Here is a 21,124-nt window from a genome sequence, read left to right as displayed (position 1 = left end):
TGATACCAAATGTATTAGAGTTATGTAACAGGGTATATTTATATTAAAGTTTTTACTTTTATATTTAAGATTAAATTAGTATTGTATATCAGGAATAAAAGATTACCTTAAGTTCCTCAATGCTGTATTGACTTTACTTTTTTTATTGCTACTAGCCAAAGTGTTTTGTTTTTTTTGCATATTAGAGACTTTTGATTTGAATTTAGATTTACTTCCATTAGGCTTACTTGCATTAGGTTTACTTGCATTGGATTTAGTTGTATTAGGTTTACTTGTGTTAGATTTTGTGGGATTTTTAGCAGTTATATTTTTTGTCCTTGGAGGTGAGAGCTGAAGGGTAGAAGTGTTTGCACTAATGGAAGGAGTAGTTGAAGATCCTGATTGAAGAGGTCCAACTGAAGCTCGAATAGTAACCTACAAAAATGAAGATAATATTTACTTTAGAAAATTAATCCTTGCATTAGTATTAAAATATCACTGTGTAACAAAAAGTTAAACATCAGGTAGTTTGAAAAGCGTTAAGTATAAACTATAATCAGATAAGTCTTTCATTTATTTTAAATGTTTAAATGAAATTAAATTTGATATTTATATACTTGTAATAGTACATTTTTTATTGATATCAGTTATATGTTAACAGTTATTAATGGATAATTAGGAGTTAATGCAAATTATATGAATATTAAAAGATCACATATCATATCTATTTTTATGCTCTAACTAAAAAAATTCACACACACAGAAGTCAAAATTTAAATCTCATAGCTAGAAAGGCCTGCATAACCCTTTACTCTGCATTACCCACAGTAAATGTGACTTCCTCTTTTCAGGGGCTCATTGGGCAGAATTTATGTTTACAAACGTTATGGGAGGGGTTATATCAAGTCAATATATTCATGGAGTTTACTAATATTTAGAATTTCCTGAAAGAGAACTAATATAAAGCTTATAACTTAGCATTCAGAAATTATATTAATTAATTGACAATGGAAAACATAATATCCATCATTTGACTATTCTCCATCTAGGTGTATCAGGAACAGCCTATGAGAAGTCCTATGTAAACATGTGCTTTGGTATCATACAAAAGCATTGGACTAGGAATCAATGACTTGAGGTTAAATCTCATACTACCCCTTCCTAGCCATGTGGCCTTGAATAATAACTTATCCTCTCTAAGCTTCTTTACCTATAGTATGGTACAATACCGGCCTTGCCTACCTCACCAGATGGCTGTATGAATTAAATAACAGAATCTATGAAAAAGCATACCAAAAGCCTAATTCTAAGTAAAGTGCTACAGAACATTTAGTATCATTATTATTAATATTATTATTGCTATTATCATGAATAAGGGAAAATATGAGAGAGGACTGCACCGCTTACATTAGTGTTGTGCATGTCTAGTCCCAGCAGGGAATGAATGGATTGCAGGGAAGGATGCTGGATAGTTTCTCTTGCTCTAGGTCTTCAGAGCATGGCTTTATATTGTTTTAGTTAATTCAAATAACAGACATACCCATATTCAAAGGTAAGTACCCAAAGCCAAATATAAATGTTTTGGGGATTATTTCACTTTGGATTATCCAAGCCTCTGTTTCCCTCCACTGGAGCAAATATTCAAGAGCTGACTGTATATAAAGAAGTCAAAAAAAAACAGAGGAATATAAGGCAAAAAGGGAAAAGTAAATTACAATCATCAGTATGCAGTCAGACATGTGTTTGCCCACTTAAAACATAATGCTATCCAGCAGCAGAACTTGCTTCTCTGAAAGTAAACTCAGTAATAACAACTTCAATAAACATCTAAGAACCTATGGCATTCAAGGTACTATACCAGATGCTGAGGACACAAAGATAAATAAAACATGATTCCTGATCTCAAAAGTTTAGTAGATAAAACTGATATACGAGCTGCCAACTGGAACAGCTCAAAAATAGGCTATATAATATTGACACAACCCACTGATCTAGGGAACAATTAATATGGTTGCACTTTTTACAAAGGAATACCACTCTAGCAGAGCACACACCACTGACCAAGAAACAATGGTTAGAGGGTTTTTTCCTAAATATAAGATGATAAAATCTAAAATTAGAGTTAATAAAAATCAGAAATAAACTTTAAAGTATTACATTCAATAGATAAAACCAGGCAGGTATTAATTTCTATTATCATACAAAATGTTAAAATACAACATATTTGAACTCACTTTTGTTCCAGGAGGCAATCCTTCCAGTTGTTTAGGTTTTATAAATGTTCGATGATGCTGAGTCTTGTGATCCATTTTCTCTTTGCATGTCAAAAATTGCAGTCTGCATTTTGTACAACGATGTATTCCTTTTTTCTGTTTAGGAAACAGAAAAAAGGAAAAATAACTCCTACAACCACAAATCCTGAGTCTTGAAACTGCTATGATTTAATTTTAATGACATTCAAATAATATTTAAAATAGTATTTTATATCTCACCATAAATATTATATCTCACCATAAATATTAGCAAAGTATTATTTCATTTTTTAAAACACTGCACTAGTATGAGTTTCCAAATGTCTGTCACTATACAGAAATTGAATATGAAAGTTCTAATGTAAAAGTTCCCTCAACAGTGCTGTGAAAGCTCCTTAAATTGTAATTCTAAAAGATTTAGACATAAGATACTGTGAAGAAAAGCTATACTACATTTTTATCCTAGAAAAAAGTAAATTTTTTATTTTTTGTTCTTCCCATTGGTTAACAAGTTGGCAAAAGAAATTCTAATATTTAACCAGACATTTCAAAGAAGGTCATAGAAATGGTTATATAAAGCAGTGCTAGCTAATAAAACTTTCTACAATGCTGAAAGTTTATTGAGCACCTGAAAGTGCCAAGTACAAATGAAGAACTGAATTTTTAATTTATTTAAATTTAATTAATTTAATTTAATTTTAAATACCCACATGTGGTTAGTGGCTACTACACTGAACAGCATGACTATGGAGGAATAAATTAGAACTGTTCCTAATTTACTTAGTGATTGAGACATCCTAACTGAGTCCCTCCTTAAACCCAGTCTTGTCATTATTCTATAGATAGGAAACAGGACCCAAGAAAAATCTTAATCATTTCCCCCATATCTAGTTAGTGGCATTTCCAGCTGATCCAGTGTTCTTTCTACTACATAATATCAACTACAATCTTTACCTATATGCTTATTACTTTAAAAATTATATATGATGTACATAAAATTATGCATGTATTCACTACATATAAAAAAACTTAAACAACATGTAAATACAGAAGAATGTTTTCTCTAAAGTTGCAATCTGCCAGATACATCACTATTTCCATTTAAATACAATCAATCATTTATAAAATTCATATAAGGTAAGATATTGGTAAGTATCTAACATAGTTACTGACACACAGCAGGTATTTCATAAGGTCCTTACAAAATTCAAAGCAATATACAAATATAATGTGTTATTATTACAATTCCAGTTGCATCTTAAGACTTTTAGAAGTGTGATAGATTGGGTTATGTCATAGGTACAAGCAACTTAAACAAATTCACTTACACTGGCTCCAGGAAGAAGATGAAAAAAGAAAACTTGGCCAAGAAGGAGATTATCAAGACAAAATGACAGAAAGCAAGTTCTCCAGGATCCAGTTCCCAGAAATCTCTTCTCTATCTATAATCCCTCCTTAGGTTACTTCACCCAGTTTCATGGCTTTAAATACCATTTATCCAACTGCTTAGTTGACATCATTACTTGATGTCTAATATATAACTCAAATCAACATGAAAAAAATTGAATTCTAGATTTCCTCCCTACATCCCTGCCCTCCCCCTACAATCTGTTCTTTCCTCAGTCTTCCCCATATGACAGTATATGAAAACTCATTCTTGCAGGTGCTTAAGACAAAAAATTTGATCACTCTCATATCCCATATCCAAGCCATTAATAAAACCTGTTGGCTTCACCTTCGAAAACTTTCACAATCTTCCCATTTCTCATTGCCTCCAACCACTGCTCCCATACTGGTCCAAGCCACTCACTTAGGCTATCATAATAACCTCCTATCTTCTCCTTATCATGTTCTTTCCTCCCTATGGTCTATTCTTCCCACAGCAGATCTTTCACATGTTTAAAATGCTCTGATGGCTTTCTTAGGTCCTGATTCTAATTTATAAGGTTCTACATGAACTGACCTATATTCTATTGCTAATACAACTTTATCTCCTACTGTTCTTCATAATAGTTTACCCTGCTTTAGCCACAACTAGTCTCTTTGCTGTTCTTCAAGTGCCCCTGGTATACACTCATTTCACTGCCTATCTAATGTTACTTCTCCCAGATTTCCACTGGCTTACTCCTTTATTTCCTTCAAAGAGACCCTTTTGACCACTTTATATACAAACAAAACAGCAATCATTCCTCCATTCCCAACACCTCCCCAATCCTTGGCACTCCCTATCCTCCACATTTCCTTCCACAGTACCTATCACCAGCTAGCATGAATATATATTCAAATATAAACACATATATTCATTATCTTCCTCCACTATAATAGAAATTCAAGAGGGTATAAACTTCGTTTTGTTACCTAAAACACCACCTAGCACATAGTAAGGCAACCAATAAATATTAGTTAAATAAATGGACTTTGAGGCAGAAAGTAAGAGACTGACAGAGAAAGTACATATGAGTAGCAGGTACAATTTAACTAATTCCAAATGTCTAGTGCCATTCCATTCAATGAATGTTGGTCCAGAGCCCTGAGACAGAATATATTAACCTACTATTCTCTCAGATACAAATCTTGAACATCTCTTGTGTATGTATGCATTTCAGTGTGCTAAGGGTGATAAACATACAGTACATTTTTAAATAATGTGATGTTCAACAAAAGAAATAGTGATCTATTTGAGAGTTAGAGAAAGAATTGTTTATACTGACCTTTTTGAAAAACATACTACATTGTTGGGGAGACGAGGATTAAAGGGTAATTCTGACTAAATGTAATTTTTGCCCTTAGACCTAATACCAATATGGAATCTGACTCTGTAGTAGAGCAATAAAAAGCTGGACTCTGAAATCAAATTTTACTTTTGTTTTTCATTAGGTAATGTGACACTGGGCAAGTTACTTTCACTAAACTTTTATTTCCTTATCTATAAGTTAGAAATAATAATACATAGGGTGCTTGTCAGGATTAAACAAAATAATACATGTAAAACACCTGCAGATGCCATAAGTGACTGTATATCTTAACTACTTATTGTTTTTATTAAAGATGTAATAAGCATACTTAACACATCCGAAGTCACTTTCACTGTCTTAAAAGTCGTACAAACTGGGTTGTTAGCTCTAAAAATAACCCAAGACTTAGTTATATAACCTCTTTTTAAAAAAGTTACAACAAGATCTTCAAAGACAAAAAAATGAACCAGAGTCAATAATTCTTATTGCCTAATATTGCACTAATAATGTGTCATCTCACTTACAAGTTTATAATCCTGCTCAGCTAAGGTTTTCCAGTCTTTTGTAAATAGTTGCCTGATGATCCTTCCTATTAATAAATTTTTCCCTCTTTACTGCTGGCTATGCACCTCTGTACTCCAAACAAACAAAAAAAGAAAACTGGCACCCATGGCAAGACATAAAACATAGGATATAAAAACTGACTATAAATCACATAGCCCAAATAGTGAGCCCACACATCTCTATCATGATTATTATTCTTCCCACATCTACATCTTACTTTGGAGCTTAGTAAACCACTTGGGAAAAATTATGTGAAAAGCTCCATAATGAAATAGAACTACAGTCTTATACCTCATACAGAGCACCAAGAATAATGTTTCCCAAACTGTGTTCCTCAGAAAATATTAATCGGTATTCTGCAAATAAAGGGTTTAATGGCCAAATAGGTTTGGGGAATAAGACATACAATGTATTATTTACAATGTATTAGCATTTTAAAAGCTCTGAGATGTTCTGTTTTAAAAACAGACAAACAAAACCATTTAATTTTATAAATCTAGACATTTATCAAATTTATTTATCAGTAACAATTTTGGGGGAAACATCTATTAACACCTGATGGAACGATGTTAAGGAAATCTAGAATAGAAAGATCTTGCCAGAACTTCTCAAGATAGGGAGCATCCCAGCCACAACATAGATGATTCCAAATTCATTTGGAAATTCTACTTTTATGATCTTTCCGAATTAAAAGTCACAAGTCATTTCATGATTATTTAATGAATGAAACTGCAAAGGGAGCAACCAATGCTGAGTAAATTAGTATGCCAATTTAATCAATAATAAATTAATGTAATGAGCTGATTAGTGCGGTGTCAAAACTTGATTACATGATCAGATTCAATAAATCCACTGATTTCTGGGTTTGGCAAAGGCACTGTTGCTCTTTCAAGCACTACAGAACAGAATCGGTGTTACATAAAAGTTTTCAGCTCAAAGTATGGTTTAATTGCTTCGAGAAAAGAACCAGTAAATAAATCATCAAAATTCAAGAGAAGGGTATAAGCACTAATACTAAGAAGTTATCTATAAAACAAGTTATGACCTATATAGTTCTTTGGTAGAGTTGATATACTCAGCAATAAGTGTCATTACTGTTTTCTTTATTACTGGCAGCTATAAAAGATAATTCCTGGTCAATGATGACATGTCTTCTCATAATAAGGGGACTAGAAAGTAGAAACAAAGTTGGAAGAGAAAGAAGACAATAAGATTATGATTCCCGAGTCTTTTATTTCTCAGTTCAAATTTATCTTTCCCCTATTTTAACTACCTTCAAAATCATTTCCATACCCACTCTTTGACCCTGAAACATCTGATCTTTTGGATATTCCACTTAACTTCCCTTTTCCCCTTTAATCCTAGGTTTCCTATTTCTAGCTATCTTTCAGATTTTTCATTTATGAAATAAAACATCACCAGAAAGGAAGCAAGGAAAAGAAGTGGAAGTTTCACAAGTCATTCAGCACAAACTGCAAATTAATTGTGTTATTTGGAACAACATTGCTTCCCTTACAGGAACAAAACTAACCAACATTCTAAGTCATATCCTATCTTTTCGCTAAAACAAGAACAAGTAAGAACCAATAATCTCACCTGATGCTTCATGTAATGATGCATATAGGGGGTTGCTATTTTAATAACTTTGAGGCAAAATGGACATAGCAAGTTCTTAGTGTTTTCATGGGATGTTCTAAAATGAGTTTCTACATCAGAAAATGATGATGACCTATAATTGCAAACCTACAAATAAAAAGAAGGTTTAGTTTGACTTGAAAATTTATAATATACAATTACAAAGTAACAATGATAAGTCATTGGTTTAGAAGAACATTATGTACTAATTCAGCTCTGATTCCTACACAACCAAGAATCCCATTAACACAAGCACCAAAAGATAATCTTTGAGACAAAAAACTTATCTTTCCAAGTTTAAGAATATTTCCCCAAATATAATTATATTTCCTTTTTTTTATTATATCTTTTTATCTATCACCACCTATCCTAACTTGAATTTTCAAGCTCTGACACCTCTTGTCCTATAAAGTTTTTTCTCTACATAAAACAGCATCCTCCTTTAGATTATAAATAGCTTCCAGGCTATTGCAATAATTTATTTTTATTTTGCTTTCCCATTCCTTCGAATTCTGGAAAAACATTAGCCCCAAAGCATTTGGTAGGGTTCTCTGTATCCTAAATCATTTCATATTTCCCTTGTATGCCTACCTTCTTCCCTATAGAGTAAGATAAGTTCATATGTTGTCTTTCTCCCATAGAGTTTTCTTTTGTCAAGTACAGAGATGGGCAAACAATCGCCTACAGGCCAATTTCAACTCTCTACTGATCCCACATAAAATGCATGAATTATGCCACAGGACTTTCTACTAATAAATTATTTATAAGAGAGATTTTAATTTAGTAATCAATTTTACCTAAATGGTTAAAAAGTAAAAAAATATATTTCATGACACATGAAAATCATATATAATTTAAATTTCAGTGTCCATAAATAAAGCTTTAGTAAAACATAGCCATGTGCATTCATTTACTTATTGCCTATGCCTGCCTTGTGCTACAATGACAGAGTTGATTAATTGCAACAGAGACTGTATGACCCTCAAAGCCTGAATATTTACTATCGGGGTCTTTACAGAAATAACTTGCTGACTTCTGGCCTAATAGGTTTAAATCTTATGATCAAAACAACAGAAAACAAACAAAACAAACAGTAAGTACACAATAAAACATGTGTATACCTGGCAAATATATGGCATTTCACCGGGTTTATGATTGTCCTTCATATGTTGCAAAAGAATATGCTCTGTTTCAAATGATAATTCACAGATTTTGCAAATGGCTAAAAGTGGGAGAAAAGGATATTACACCATTTCAAGATATATGTATATGCACACACAAATATTAAATCATACTGTATACCTGAAATTAATGTCAACTATACCTCAACTTTTTAAAAAAAGTATCCTCTTGAGGCAGACAATGTATATACATATATATAAATCATTTTATATATCTATATCAACAACAATAATAAGAGAACTGGTGACTGCAGCAGTAAACAGTTATATAATTAACTGTGTTCTAAGCACTTTTCTTTCATTAACTCACTTAATTCCCTTAACATGATGAAGCAGGTATTTTTACTGTCCCCATTATTTAAATCTTAAGTAATTTCCCTGAGATTACATAGCTGTTTTAAGAGCAGAGCTGGGTTTTGAACCCAAGCTGTGTAGCTCCAAAATCTATGATTTTAACTATCATTGTAGTTACTTTTCTTATACAAGTTTAAATAAAAGGCACCGATTTCATATTTGAAGACTATGATCAGACGCTTCTAATTTAGTCCCCCACATTAGTTACCTTAATAAATTATTTACAAGAGGAACTTTAATTTTCGTAATTAATTTTATTTAAAAGTTTATATCAGTTAAAATGTAACTTTTTCCATTTTTCCCTCAAATTCCAAAGTCTTATTTTTATTTTTCTAACAGGCTTCTTAAGGTTTTCTCAGAATATTGTCAAAATCAATAATATTCAATTCTTGAATGAAATTATAACTTACTAGAAAATTCATGGGGAGTGTGTGTACTTTCAATGTGACACTGCAGTTGAAATGGTGTGGGAAACTGACGGTAGCAGTGCTGGCAGGTGGTGTGGTTTTCCCAGCTCTCACTGCTCTGCTTCTCAAGTTCTAAATGGTGTTTCATGTGGTTCATAAACCTATAAATGATTGTCAACAGGTGCAAAAATTCAGATTTAAAAACAAAAATCTCACAAATATCTGAATCTTAAAATATAGATAGATATATTATTCAAAATAATATATTTTGACATATAAAATCTCAAAAGCCATAAAGTCCTCTAGAAAAGAGTGCACATTAAATATCACTTTCATTAAGTGGCTAAGTAAACATCTTCTCATCTTTGTTAAAAAAATTCATTAATGTAATTAATCTCAAACATCACTAACTTGCTCTAACAATAATTTCAGATTACTGAAATGTTTTCTTAAGATAAAACAGCAGGCTTATTCTCCATACATGAAATACTATTTATATTTTTAAATAAAATACTGAAAGGAAGGAAACCCTACCACCAAAGGCAGCTACAGAGTCATGAGAGTACTCTTTTAAGGCTATGAAGATATATACTAGACTCCAGCTGCTTAAAAGACAAATTACTGGTATTTTTACTTGTATCTTGGTTTCTAAATTCATGTAATAGCAATTTTAATGCCTACAATCACAAGAATCTTTTGTGTTATTTAATGATACTGGTTTACTGTTAGCACAGACTATTCATTTTAACTTGCAGACTGTGCCCTTTGTAGGCAATGTCCATTTTTCAGTTTTACATTCTGCCATTTCAGCTTCTCTACAATGCTTCTTATGAGCAGGAACTATGACCTTTAACAGCAGAGAATGCAATATAAATGGGAATACCTATTTAAAAGAGCTTACTGAAGCTTTTTGCTGAATTTGAAAGTAAAGTTATTCAATCAAAATAACAATTTTTAGACTTGGGCAACTATTAACAATTATTCACTTTGGGTCCCTTAAGGAAATAATCTTGAAACGAAGTGATAATGTCATCAATTTGGATAGCAATCATCATGAAGGTCATAACATTATCTCTTTTCACACCTACAGAACACAACTTCTGTTTAAAACAGGTATGGCATGCCTTGAAATACCTTTCAGTCCTCCTTTAGTTTTAACTTCAGCTCTACAAACACCTATAAAAAATCTAAGTCTTGGCTAAATATTTACATAGAGAGAAAAAGTTATGAGCCATTAAACTTTCAGCTCACAACTTTAAGCAATTTAAGTTTATCTATATAAAATAATCTCTTAACTAGCAAGCTTTCTCTGTTATTATATGAGCCCCCATCAGGAGCTCACACTACTTAAACCAATGGATGAAAATGAGGGAAACAAAACCAATCCTCTTGCAAGGATGTACACAGAATAAAATAAACCTAAGTGTCTTTTTGGTGACACTCAATGTAGGGGAAAAAAAAAGACCATGTTACAATATGCTGACAGGGCAGAGAGTACAAACCTAGATCTATCAGTTTCTCACCATTCTCTACAAACATTAATTTGCCTTTCCAGTTTCTACTGTTAAGGTAAAATATTATTTAACATATATAACTTTGTTGATTATGAAGTGTTCCATTAATGTTACATTTACTAAACAATCAGAATTTCAAAAAATGATCAATTCCTGGATGTCATCAAATGCTATTGTTTGAAATGTCTATATATTCTGATACTCTAAAATTATTTAACTAGTCTTCTAAAACAATAACAAAAAAAGAAAATTTTTCATATGCTTAATATCAAATAGGCTAATCTTAAAGGAAAAGTTAAAAAACTGTTGCTGAAATAACTTCTAATGTCATATACACAATATTTAGGTATAACAAGGAACTAAGTGAACCATATTTCTATGTAATTTATCATATATGCTAACATATTTTTTTCTTATTCATTTTACTATTAAAATGATAAGAATATGGAAATAGGTGATAGAGTTCAACTGTAATATTGTTTCAGTGTTATATCACAAAGTACAATATCCCTTGTTAAAGTTTGATAAAAGGAAGTAAATGTGAAAACTCACATAAAATATGTGAAAGAATATTTAAAACTATAAAACACTACCATAAAAAAAAGCATTAATAAATGCTATAGAAGTACATCGAAGTGTATTTCAGGGGTTTTCTATAAGCTTCATTTTGAACCCAAGAAGTCACAGGAAAACAAAATAAATTCTGGGTCCAGAAGTAACCTATTAATGTCTGAGAATGCTAATTATAAATAATTATCAAGGGTAAACATGAAAAGACATGCATATGTTTGTGCGTACACATACCGACACATACACACCCCCCCTCAACTAAGGGAAGTAAACTGATGTTGCAACTTACTTTGAAATGCACACACACAAAAAAATAGGTTGAAGGAAGGATAAATAGATATATGATAAAGCCAGTACAGTAAAATGTTAAATCAAAGTGATAAGTAAACAGGTGTTCACTGGTAAATTTTTAAAATTCTGCTGAATGTTTAAAAAACTTTTATAATAAAATCGTGGAAAAACAACTTTATCTAATATAAATATAAAGCTATATAACCAATGGAAAACATCACTTCTTGTCACTTTGTTCTTGCTACTAACTCATTTATAAGAAGACAGCTACTAGTTTACCATGTAACTCAAAGATTATAAGGTATCAGCTCCTAAAATTTAAAGCATACATGTATAAATTCTTCAAAATTCCACTGGAAATTAAATCTCTAATTTTAAAGAGGTTAAATTTCAAAATAAAGCAGACATGCTTCCTAAAACTGGTACTTCTCTAAAGATCACTTTTCCTGCAAGGTAAATGTTCTAAAAATTATAAAGATCAATAGAAAGATCTGAGCATAAGATTAGTTTGGAGGAGGTCAAACTGGACAAAACATAAAGAAGTGGTTCTTCCTGTGATGTAAAAAAAAATCCAATTCAAAAGCAACTAAAAAAAAAATCTCACATAAATTACTACATCACTGATAATATAGGAAAAGGAGTTAATTTTGCTTTATGTGAAATAATGTTCATTCTTTCTTATCTTAAAGAGATATAACAAGTGGATCTCACAGTCAACTCCAAAATACAGGAAAGGACAAAAGCTTTTCAATAAGAGAAGCTGCCTTTGTTCTTAGTAGAAAGTGTTAAAATCTAGAATGGCACAGAAAAATGCAAGATAAAGACACAACATTTATAACTGCAGCATTCCAATTCTCAAATAGAAATAAGAATAAGTATTTACATACCTAATATTATTTTTAAGAATTTTCAAGCAACTGAAGCATTTAAAGGTTGTGTGAGTCTTCTGTTCTTCCTGGACATCTCCTTCATGTTTTCCATAATAAAAGTCATTAACTAACATGATCAATTTTCCTTTCTCTGAATCAATAGTCTGATTTTTATTTGCTGTACTTAAAACTTCTGTTTTAGTCAGTCCCAAAAAGTTATTTATCATGTCTGGACAACAGTACTGAAAGAGAAAAAAAATAGAAGTCTTATTTATCCTTCGAAAAAACAGATACCAAAAAATGATTCTGTGTTTATATCTAAGGCCATATATACTATGCTTGGCAATATATCTGGAAAAATATTCACCAAAAGTTTGTGATGCATATACATAGTCTAAAAAATGCAAACAATAAACATCTATTATCTTAATAAACAAACAAAAAAAAGTTAAAAGAAAAAAACCTTAAAACCAGGACTCGGCTATTGGTCTAATAGTTTTTTCCTTGCAATTTACCTTTTCAGATGTAAATTTTTAATAATAATTTAAATACTTAAATTAACCAAATTAAATATCATCATTTCATATCTGTGTCAGGATAAAGCATAGAAAGGAAATATAATTTTATGTGCTGTAATGTATATGTTTATCAAGTGACACTGAATTTCATAATATCTGGTTGGAAATGGACATTGAGCACAGCTAACCTGTCATTCCCCAGACTCAAGATGCTAAAAAAGGTATGGCGGAAAAAAAAGAAAGAAGTATCAGTTATTTCCTAAAAACTTTAACACTTACATCTTGACCTCCAGAATGCTTGAATATCTGAAGAGAAAATTTAGTTCCTCATGAGTAAATCTAGATGTTACTTAAACTGGTTTTAATGTGGAGTATTTTCATACATGAGCTTTTTTCCCCCAATAAGAATTAACTAATTCCTTTATTTACATAATTTTCAGTTGTAGAATCTCTCTAGGGCAGTTTTTCTCAGAGGTCAATATAAGGAAAACTCGAATTAGAAAAACCAGAAGTGCTTGTCAAAATGCCAATTCTTAAGCACACTTCAGACCAATAAACCACAATGTCTAGAGATGGGCCTCAGAAATCTACAGAAATCTACAGGTAATTCTTTTACAGCATAAACCAACTGACTTAAACTCTTCCTAAATGTGTTATTTAGTAAATTATTAGTAACATAAGAAAATTTGAAAATCTAAACACAATTTTATTCCATTTCTAAAATAACAACATCCACTTCCTGTCCTGGCACACTGAAATGTTAAACTATTAACATTTCTTTCAGTTGCACTTATTTTGTTCACTTGTCAATTTTGAAACCTATAAAGGAAAAAAACACCAAAAAATACCCCTCGCAAAATCTAAAATAGGGGTGGGGGATGAGGGGGAGGAGAATACTGAATAAATTAGTTCTCTAAGACAGTATGATCCTCTGTAATCTATCACTCAGAATAAATACAGTTAAAATAAAACCACAACAAAAGAAAATGAGAAAAATTTTTCTATGTATGTTTCCAGATTCTTCTTGAAACATAAAAAATATATAAGAGCTCAAACTCAAGAAAGTCAGACTATTTCCAAGAACTTTTACCAGGCTAAGCTCCTATAAAAAAAATGATGTTTTTGACATTAAAGACAAATGGAGAAAAAGGTGGCTCAGAGTAAATCCACTAGCACTATTAGAAAAACTATTCAAAATATATGTCTTACAACAAATGATGTTATCAGTAGAATCAGTTTAACAGACAAACTCCTCTCTTTTTACTATAGTTTTACTATAGATATGATCTCAATGGGAAAACTTATAATACACAAACATGATATAATGCAGAATAGTTTCCCTAATTAGAAATGTGGATCATCTCATATACTCAAACATTAAATCTGGCTTTCAAACTATAGAAGTTATTCTGAGTAATATTTGAGACTTGAATCTTTTCTGCAAATCTACAAAATAACCTATGTAATCTATAGTGGAGTGTGCAACGAAGTTTATATTCCTTAAAAACGTCTAATTTGGTACATCTATTGAAGTTAAAGTTACCTAAAATACCAATAACAGATAGTCAACTGCCTGTTGTTCTTCCATTTCATTTTACAGAAAAAGAATCAATTTTTAAAAATAAACATTCATTCATAGTATTCTACAAAATGGCTAAATGATAAACCACTAACAATCGAGAATGGATAATAAGGTGCACTGAATTAGATTGGGGGTTTAATAACTGAGAGGACAGCAAAGTATCCTAAAGAAAATATCTAAAAGACAAGAAAGCAACTTAAGAAATGAAAACTAGGAGGTGGTTCCATAGAGTAGCGGTTAGCATGTCTGCTTTACACACAGAAGGTCCTGGGTTCGTGCCCCAGTGAAGGCATGGTCCATGGTCTACTGCCATGCCACCCTGAACAAGCCCAACGTCTTATCTCGGAAGCTAAGCAGGCTCAGGCCTGGTTAGTACTGGGATGGGAGACCACCTAGGAAGACCAGGTGCTAGAGGCATAAATAATAATAAATAATAAAAAAAAGAAGAAAAATGAGAACGAGGCTCAGATTTAAGATTTTATAGGAGGACAGGGTAAGTTATTGATGGCATGGCTGAGCTATGGTCCAAGATCAACTGGTCATTTTTCATTCAGCCCTACTATCCTCTTGGATCTAGCTCTTCACTATAACCCCCAGGATATCCCTTATTTCCTGGGTTGGCCATTCTGCAATATTAAATACCATATACTGTAATTTGATAAAGAGGAGATACTATCTAAACACCATTTTTACCTTCATTCCTCCCAGCAGACAGAACATGTTCTGCTGCTTTTTAAGTATCTAAAAATTTAGGTAGGATTTTCAGAGCAAAGAAGGTGGGTGCCATTTTTAAACAGTAAAATAAAACTTCCCATATGATTGTCCTACATTAAGTCAACGTTTTCCCCTTCTCTTGAGATTCACTCAAAAGCCAACAACCAAATTCTAAAGATTTTGTTTTCATTGAAACTATGAGCCAGATAAAATCCAAAGACTCCACAACATATGACAGCGCTATTCAAAGCAGCCACAATCATAAAGAAGACAAGGAGTTGGAAGTAGATAGAGAAGCCAAAAGGACCCAATGGTAACAGATATTAGAAAGTATCAGCAAAAATATACATTCCAAAAGTGAAAGATACATACTGAACTGAAGTACTAAGCTATATCCTTTGTTTGCAAAAACAGGTACAAAAGCTGGGGCAAGGATAGCAGAAGTCCTTCATACCTTATTTGGTACAAAGAAACAGAAAAGGTAATGCTACGTATAAAATCAGAAACTCAGGTCACACTTGGAGGAAGCCGTGTGTCCAGCAAAGAGTAAGCTAGTAAACTGTGGGATTATCCTGGTGACCTATGTTTCCCAAAAGGTGCCTTGTACAAAAAAGCTAGCCCTCAAAATCCAACATGTTCGATGTGATAAGAACTTATATCTAAAGAAAAATACTTTAAGCTAAAAAGGGGGAAAATATAAAATTCTGACAAAAACCATGGAGCAGATCCATGCAGAAAGTAAAAGGCCAAAATTGTTGCCACAATTTTTAAAAAACCTAATGAAGCAATTGTGTCTATCTGAAAGATTACAAAGCAAGAAGAGATGGTAAAACAAAAAGATGACGTAAAAGAGTGACAAAATTGAGGGAAAAAGTTGAGGGGAAAAAATCAAATCAGAGAGATAATTACAGATTAGAATGGAATACAGTGGTGAACAGACATTGGAAAATAATCAAAAATAAAATAAATAAAATAAAATACACAGAGCCTAGTAATGAGAAAAGCAAGCAAATTTTTTAAAAAGTTAAAAGAATTATAACGATAATAACAGATATGACAAAGGAAATCAAACAAATGCATACTGGATAACTCCCCCTGTCCCCCACCCCCAAAGTAAAGCAAAATAACTTCATGGAATAAATATTTAAAAATACAAATCAAGAACATGCTGTATGTCAGAGAAGACTGATAAAATTTTCACACCAAGCCATGTCACTGTATTTTTTAATAAAAAATCCTGTGGATTGTCAGGCAAAGACTTCAAATCACTTATAAATGGCAAAGTAATTCAGGCTTATCCTAAATTTCTCAATAGCAACATTCAAAACTGTAAAATAGAAGCACCACCAAAATTCTCAGATTGGGATCCAACCTACTTTAATATCTGAACAAACTGTTTTTCAAGAATGGATTACAGTCAAATTGTTCTGAATATGAAAAGACTCAAAGAATGCTGTTCTAGGCTCTTCTTGGGGAAATTACTAGAGGATGAACTTCAGCCAAACAAGAGATAACCAAAGAAACCATTACAAAAAGACTGGTGATGAATACTGAATATATTTACTGTGATAAAGGATTAAGATAAATGTGGAAATAAGGTTAAAAAATCGAATGTGAATGATATATGCCCTGACAATGGAAAAATGATACATCCGACAAATAAAAACTGGGAAAGGGTTAAAAGGACAATGAATATGAGGTAAGAAAGTTCAGAGTGCCACAAATATGTTGGCAGCACATCAAGAAATATCATTTAGAGCTAACAAATAAAGTAGTATAGGTATGAGCATTGTTAACAGTACAAAGGTAACACTCAGAAAAATAATATTGAGTAAAATCAAGTAGAAGAGGAGAAGGTAAGGATGAATGAGTTAAAAATAGAAAATTTAATGCTACTTTAAACAATTTTAATAGTAGAGAATGGCCAAAGGAATAGACTACTGGAATTACATTAACATTAAAATTATGATAAACGAGAGAACAAAAATATGACTTCCCTAAAAATCCAAACTATATAACATATAAAGCAACCACATAGTAAAAGATTTTTAAAAATAGGACAACAAAGAACTGTGACAGAACCAAGACCATATAAATCAATCAAATCAATGAATATAAATAAATTTAACTCAACTACTAAAACCAGAGTTTTTCATACAGGTTCACAAAGGAAAATACAAATTTGCTGAAAGCAAGAGGGATATTTAAAACAAGTGATTCAGAAGGGTTAAAAATAAAAGGACAAACAAAGAATATATCAGGCAAATGGAAACCATAAGAAAACAAGGGTTGTGAATCTAAAAGGCATTAAATATTAAGACAAAATAGGACATTTTATAAAAATGCTAAAGGATACATTCAAATAAAGTTATAAGAGATTCATCCATAACGCAAATAGAAAACTAAAAACATTTGTATTTATCTGTATATGCAGAAAGAAAATTGGGGAGAATACAAAATAAACTAATGATTTTCTTTGAGAGTCATACTGGTAAACAAGAGCATTAGAGACAGGAGTAAGATTTTTCACTTGTATGTCTTTGTAAACTGTTTTATTTTAAATCATATGACTTTATTATATACTCAAATAATTAAAGATAACCAAAGAATTTAGCCCTTTCTTTTTTTCTCTCCATCCAAAATGTATAACATAAAAAACATCAAAACAGTACATAGATAGGAAAATTGAAAGTACTTGTACAGGTTGATTCTCACCTAAGAACAAAGCACAAAGTACAGTTATAAGGGACCACACTTTGGGAACTGGAAGTAATGACAGACCCAATACAGTTTTGTACCTTAACAAAATGTATTTAAAATTCTAAAATAGTTCCTTTTTTTTCTACTTTTTTTGGTAAAACGTTAAATTTTAATAAAAATTTGTCATTGTCTGAAATAGTAAGAACTCTTCCTTAGTTATTTCTTTGCCATTGCACCCTTCTTCTTCCTTCTTTTCTTCATATAATCCACACTACCTTTTTTCTTCTTTTTCCCCCACTTCCTACCATTTATACGGGGCATGGAAGGAGAATACAGGTTGTCTATACAGACACAGCAGAATACTGTAATATCTACTAAAATATTCTAAGTGAAGTGTTACCTAAACCCCATATTTCATTCGTGCTTTGAAAATTTCTTAAAATATAATTTCAATAGCTTCCTATACCAATAAAAAGCTCAAATTATTTTATAACAATTACACAAACTACATTCTGGATTGAGTTAAAACAATTTTTTCATATAAAGTACTCCACCATTTGGAGTGTCTGAGTGTTGAAAATTAAATATAAAACTCAGATTTTCATTTTCTATTGTGACATGTACATGTTAGAATGGACACAAAAATAAGGTAACTGAAGAAATTGTTAACTTATATGAAATACTAAACACATAATAAAATGCCTGTTTCCTAAGAAGTTTGAAGTATGGCACAATCTAGTAAATAAAATATTCTAATAAATTATTTGCATTTAAAATTAGAAGCATATATTATAATATATAAAAACTTCATTTTTTAAATTTGATGATTCAGAAGAAATTTAAAAATTTTATTTGAAGATAAAACATTTTGAATATTAATTTTAACCTGTTATTTGGAAATAATACGGGAAGCATTTGCGATCTTGCTCCCTGGCATATAACTTCAGTTTGGTGCAAATAAACTCATAAAAACTCCAGGAAAAAAAAAAGAAAAGAAAAAGAAAAGAAATATCAATATGAGATTTCTTATCTAAATATCTGAACACTGAACAAACCATTATTTACTATAAATCAATCAATAATTTCAGGGATTGGCAAACCTTTTTAAAATTAAATTTTGAAAGTTTTACCTTCATGTGATTTTTCAAAGGATCCAAAAGATTGAAATGAATATTGCACTTTGGACAAGCTCTTGGAAAAGGTGTTCCATTTTTAGATTGATTTGATGAGGAAGTTATACCTAAAATAAATTCAAAACATATTCAAAATTCATCACTTTTTAACCTTAAATAACTAATAATAGTTTGTAAATTTACTATAATTTCTAAAATTTATGTATAAAAACATAATTTCTTTTTCATATGCTACATTTCATATTTACCTTTTGATGACATTGCCTGGGGAGATGTCACTGAAAGAGATTTAACTGAAGGAAATACAGCTGAGGAATTTGCTCCAGAAACACCTTCACTGGGCTTAGGTTTTTTTGGATTAATACTGTTTACTTCAGAAGAAGGACGTTTTGATAAAAACGAACTTTCATTCACACCTACAATAATGTAAATAGTGAGAAAAGTATTTATTTTTGAACACTAAAATATCGCTTACAACTAAATAAAATACTTTGGAGCTAAATTAAAGGTAACATAATTGAACTATATCATAAAAATGACAACAAATAATGATAAAAATTGATGTTAAGTTAGGAAATGTAGAAAAACTGTATGAACATGTATTATGAACTATATATATTCAAATTTTTCATAAAATAATCTTTCTATGCAAGAAACTATTAAATGTTTACAAATAAATATGTAAACAGCTACTATGAAAGAAACTAGACCAAAATATCCCAAGCAAAAAAAATAATTAAAGTATAGAGAATACACCAAACTAAGTTCCTACAAATGAATTACCTTTAGAAGAGTAAGTGCATTAGAGTTTGTTATAAAAAAAAGTATTCTAAAAATTTAGAGAAACCCTTTAGGAGCTTTTTAACAACTTAAAATGTTTAATGGAAAGTTAGTTCTTTTTCTTACCTAACAAAGAGGTGGTCTACTCATGGATTTAGGTTATATTATCCATTTATTCCTATGTGCAAATTTAAAACAACTACTCTTGAATAATACCTCCTTCATCGATATGAAAGGGCTCATAATAGAAGAAACTGGTACAACAGTTTTCAAATTATTTTCCCAGATATTCATGGGCTCCTTTTACAGAATATATTGGGCATGTCTGACATAGAAACTGTCCTTTCACAGATTATTTATTAGACTGTTGCATAAAATTTTGTTTGTAAAGGGATTTCATTCCTAAAAAGAGTTTTTAGTCTGAAAACCATCACCTTAAAGCAAAAGGATTTTAGTCTTATTCAGAGCATTTGCAAGACAAATGGGGATATTTAGGATATAATCAGGCCAGGCAAAAATCCTTTTTGAAAATAACATGCAACTGTTATTTGGTAATAAGAATTCTAAACCTGCACATTATGTTTTAATATTCCTATACATTAAAAGTAGAATTGATAAAGTAAACATATTAATAATATTCCAGGCTTTTAAGTCAGACAGGATTAAGTTGAAATCCAGGCTCTATCACTAACTACCTATGTATTCTTGGCTTACTTAACTTCTCTAAGCCTCAGTTTCTTGTTTTGTAAAACAAGAGTTATTACACCTGGTTTTACAGACCTCTTTTAAGATCAAGATAGTGTATTTAAAGTATGCAACACAACATCTGAAACACAGAAAGCATTCAATAATAAATGACAGCTATTATCACCACTAAAAAATATTTTATATCTTAATTTACTTTAGAGGAAAATAAATTATTCTAATAGATTAACCTGTCAGCTTTTTAATAAGGGGAAACATGCCAGAAAAATAAGTGCATTTCACCAGTTGGCTCCTCTGTTTCGTCCTTTGAGATAACATAAAAACAATTTTTTTCTCCATCTTCAAAGTACATGATTACAATGGCTATACTATGGGTACTTGGGAAAGATATTGCGTAATCACAGTAGCATTCTTGTGAGATTCTTGGATTACTTGAAAAACCAATGAGCGCTGGTATTTTGGATTAAGCATCTTATTATATAACATAACAGGCTGGACAGTAGAACTACCTGCCTTACTGTAAGAACTACCTGCCTTACCGTAAGAACTTTTTAAACACAAGAAATAAAATTACTCTGCATTTAAGAGTTTTAAATTCTGACTATTTATCTTTGTTGTGTTTGGCTTGTTTTGTTCAACAC

At 31.1% G+C, this 21,124-nt stretch overlaps 1 protein-coding gene across 5 annotated transcripts in view; it reads right to left on the bottom strand.

Annotated features, from left to right (window-relative positions):
• Positions 1-21,124, bottom strand: part of ZNF280D (zinc finger protein 280D) — a 238,466-nt gene that overhangs the window by 45,324 nt on the left and 172,018 nt on the right. For all 5 annotated transcript variants that reach the window (XM_015595951.2, XM_015595954.2, XM_015595952.2 and 2 more), the window contains 8 exons: positions 19,247-19,414; positions 18,996-19,105; positions 12,370-12,593; positions 9,111-9,268; positions 8,287-8,387; positions 7,127-7,273; positions 2,214-2,348; positions 107-414 (listed from right to left, as the gene is read on the bottom strand). In XM_015595951.2, the coding sequence (XP_015451437.1) occupies positions 107-414; positions 2,214-2,348; positions 7,127-7,273; positions 8,287-8,387; positions 9,111-9,268; positions 12,370-12,593; positions 18,996-19,105; positions 19,247-19,414 (1,351 nt within the window). The remainder of the gene's footprint in view (positions 1-106; positions 415-2,213; positions 2,349-7,126; positions 7,274-8,286; positions 8,388-9,110; positions 9,269-12,369; positions 12,594-18,995; positions 19,106-19,246; positions 19,415-21,124) is intronic.

The sequence above is a fragment of the Pteropus alecto genome, unplaced genomic scaffold (genome assembly GCF_000325575.1).
Source record: "Pteropus alecto unplaced genomic scaffold, ASM32557v1 scaffold86, whole genome shotgun sequence".
NCBI classification, from domain to species: Eukaryota; Metazoa; Chordata; class Mammalia; order Chiroptera; family Pteropodidae; genus Pteropus; species Pteropus alecto.
This window is presented reverse-complemented; position numbering and strand designations above follow the sequence as displayed.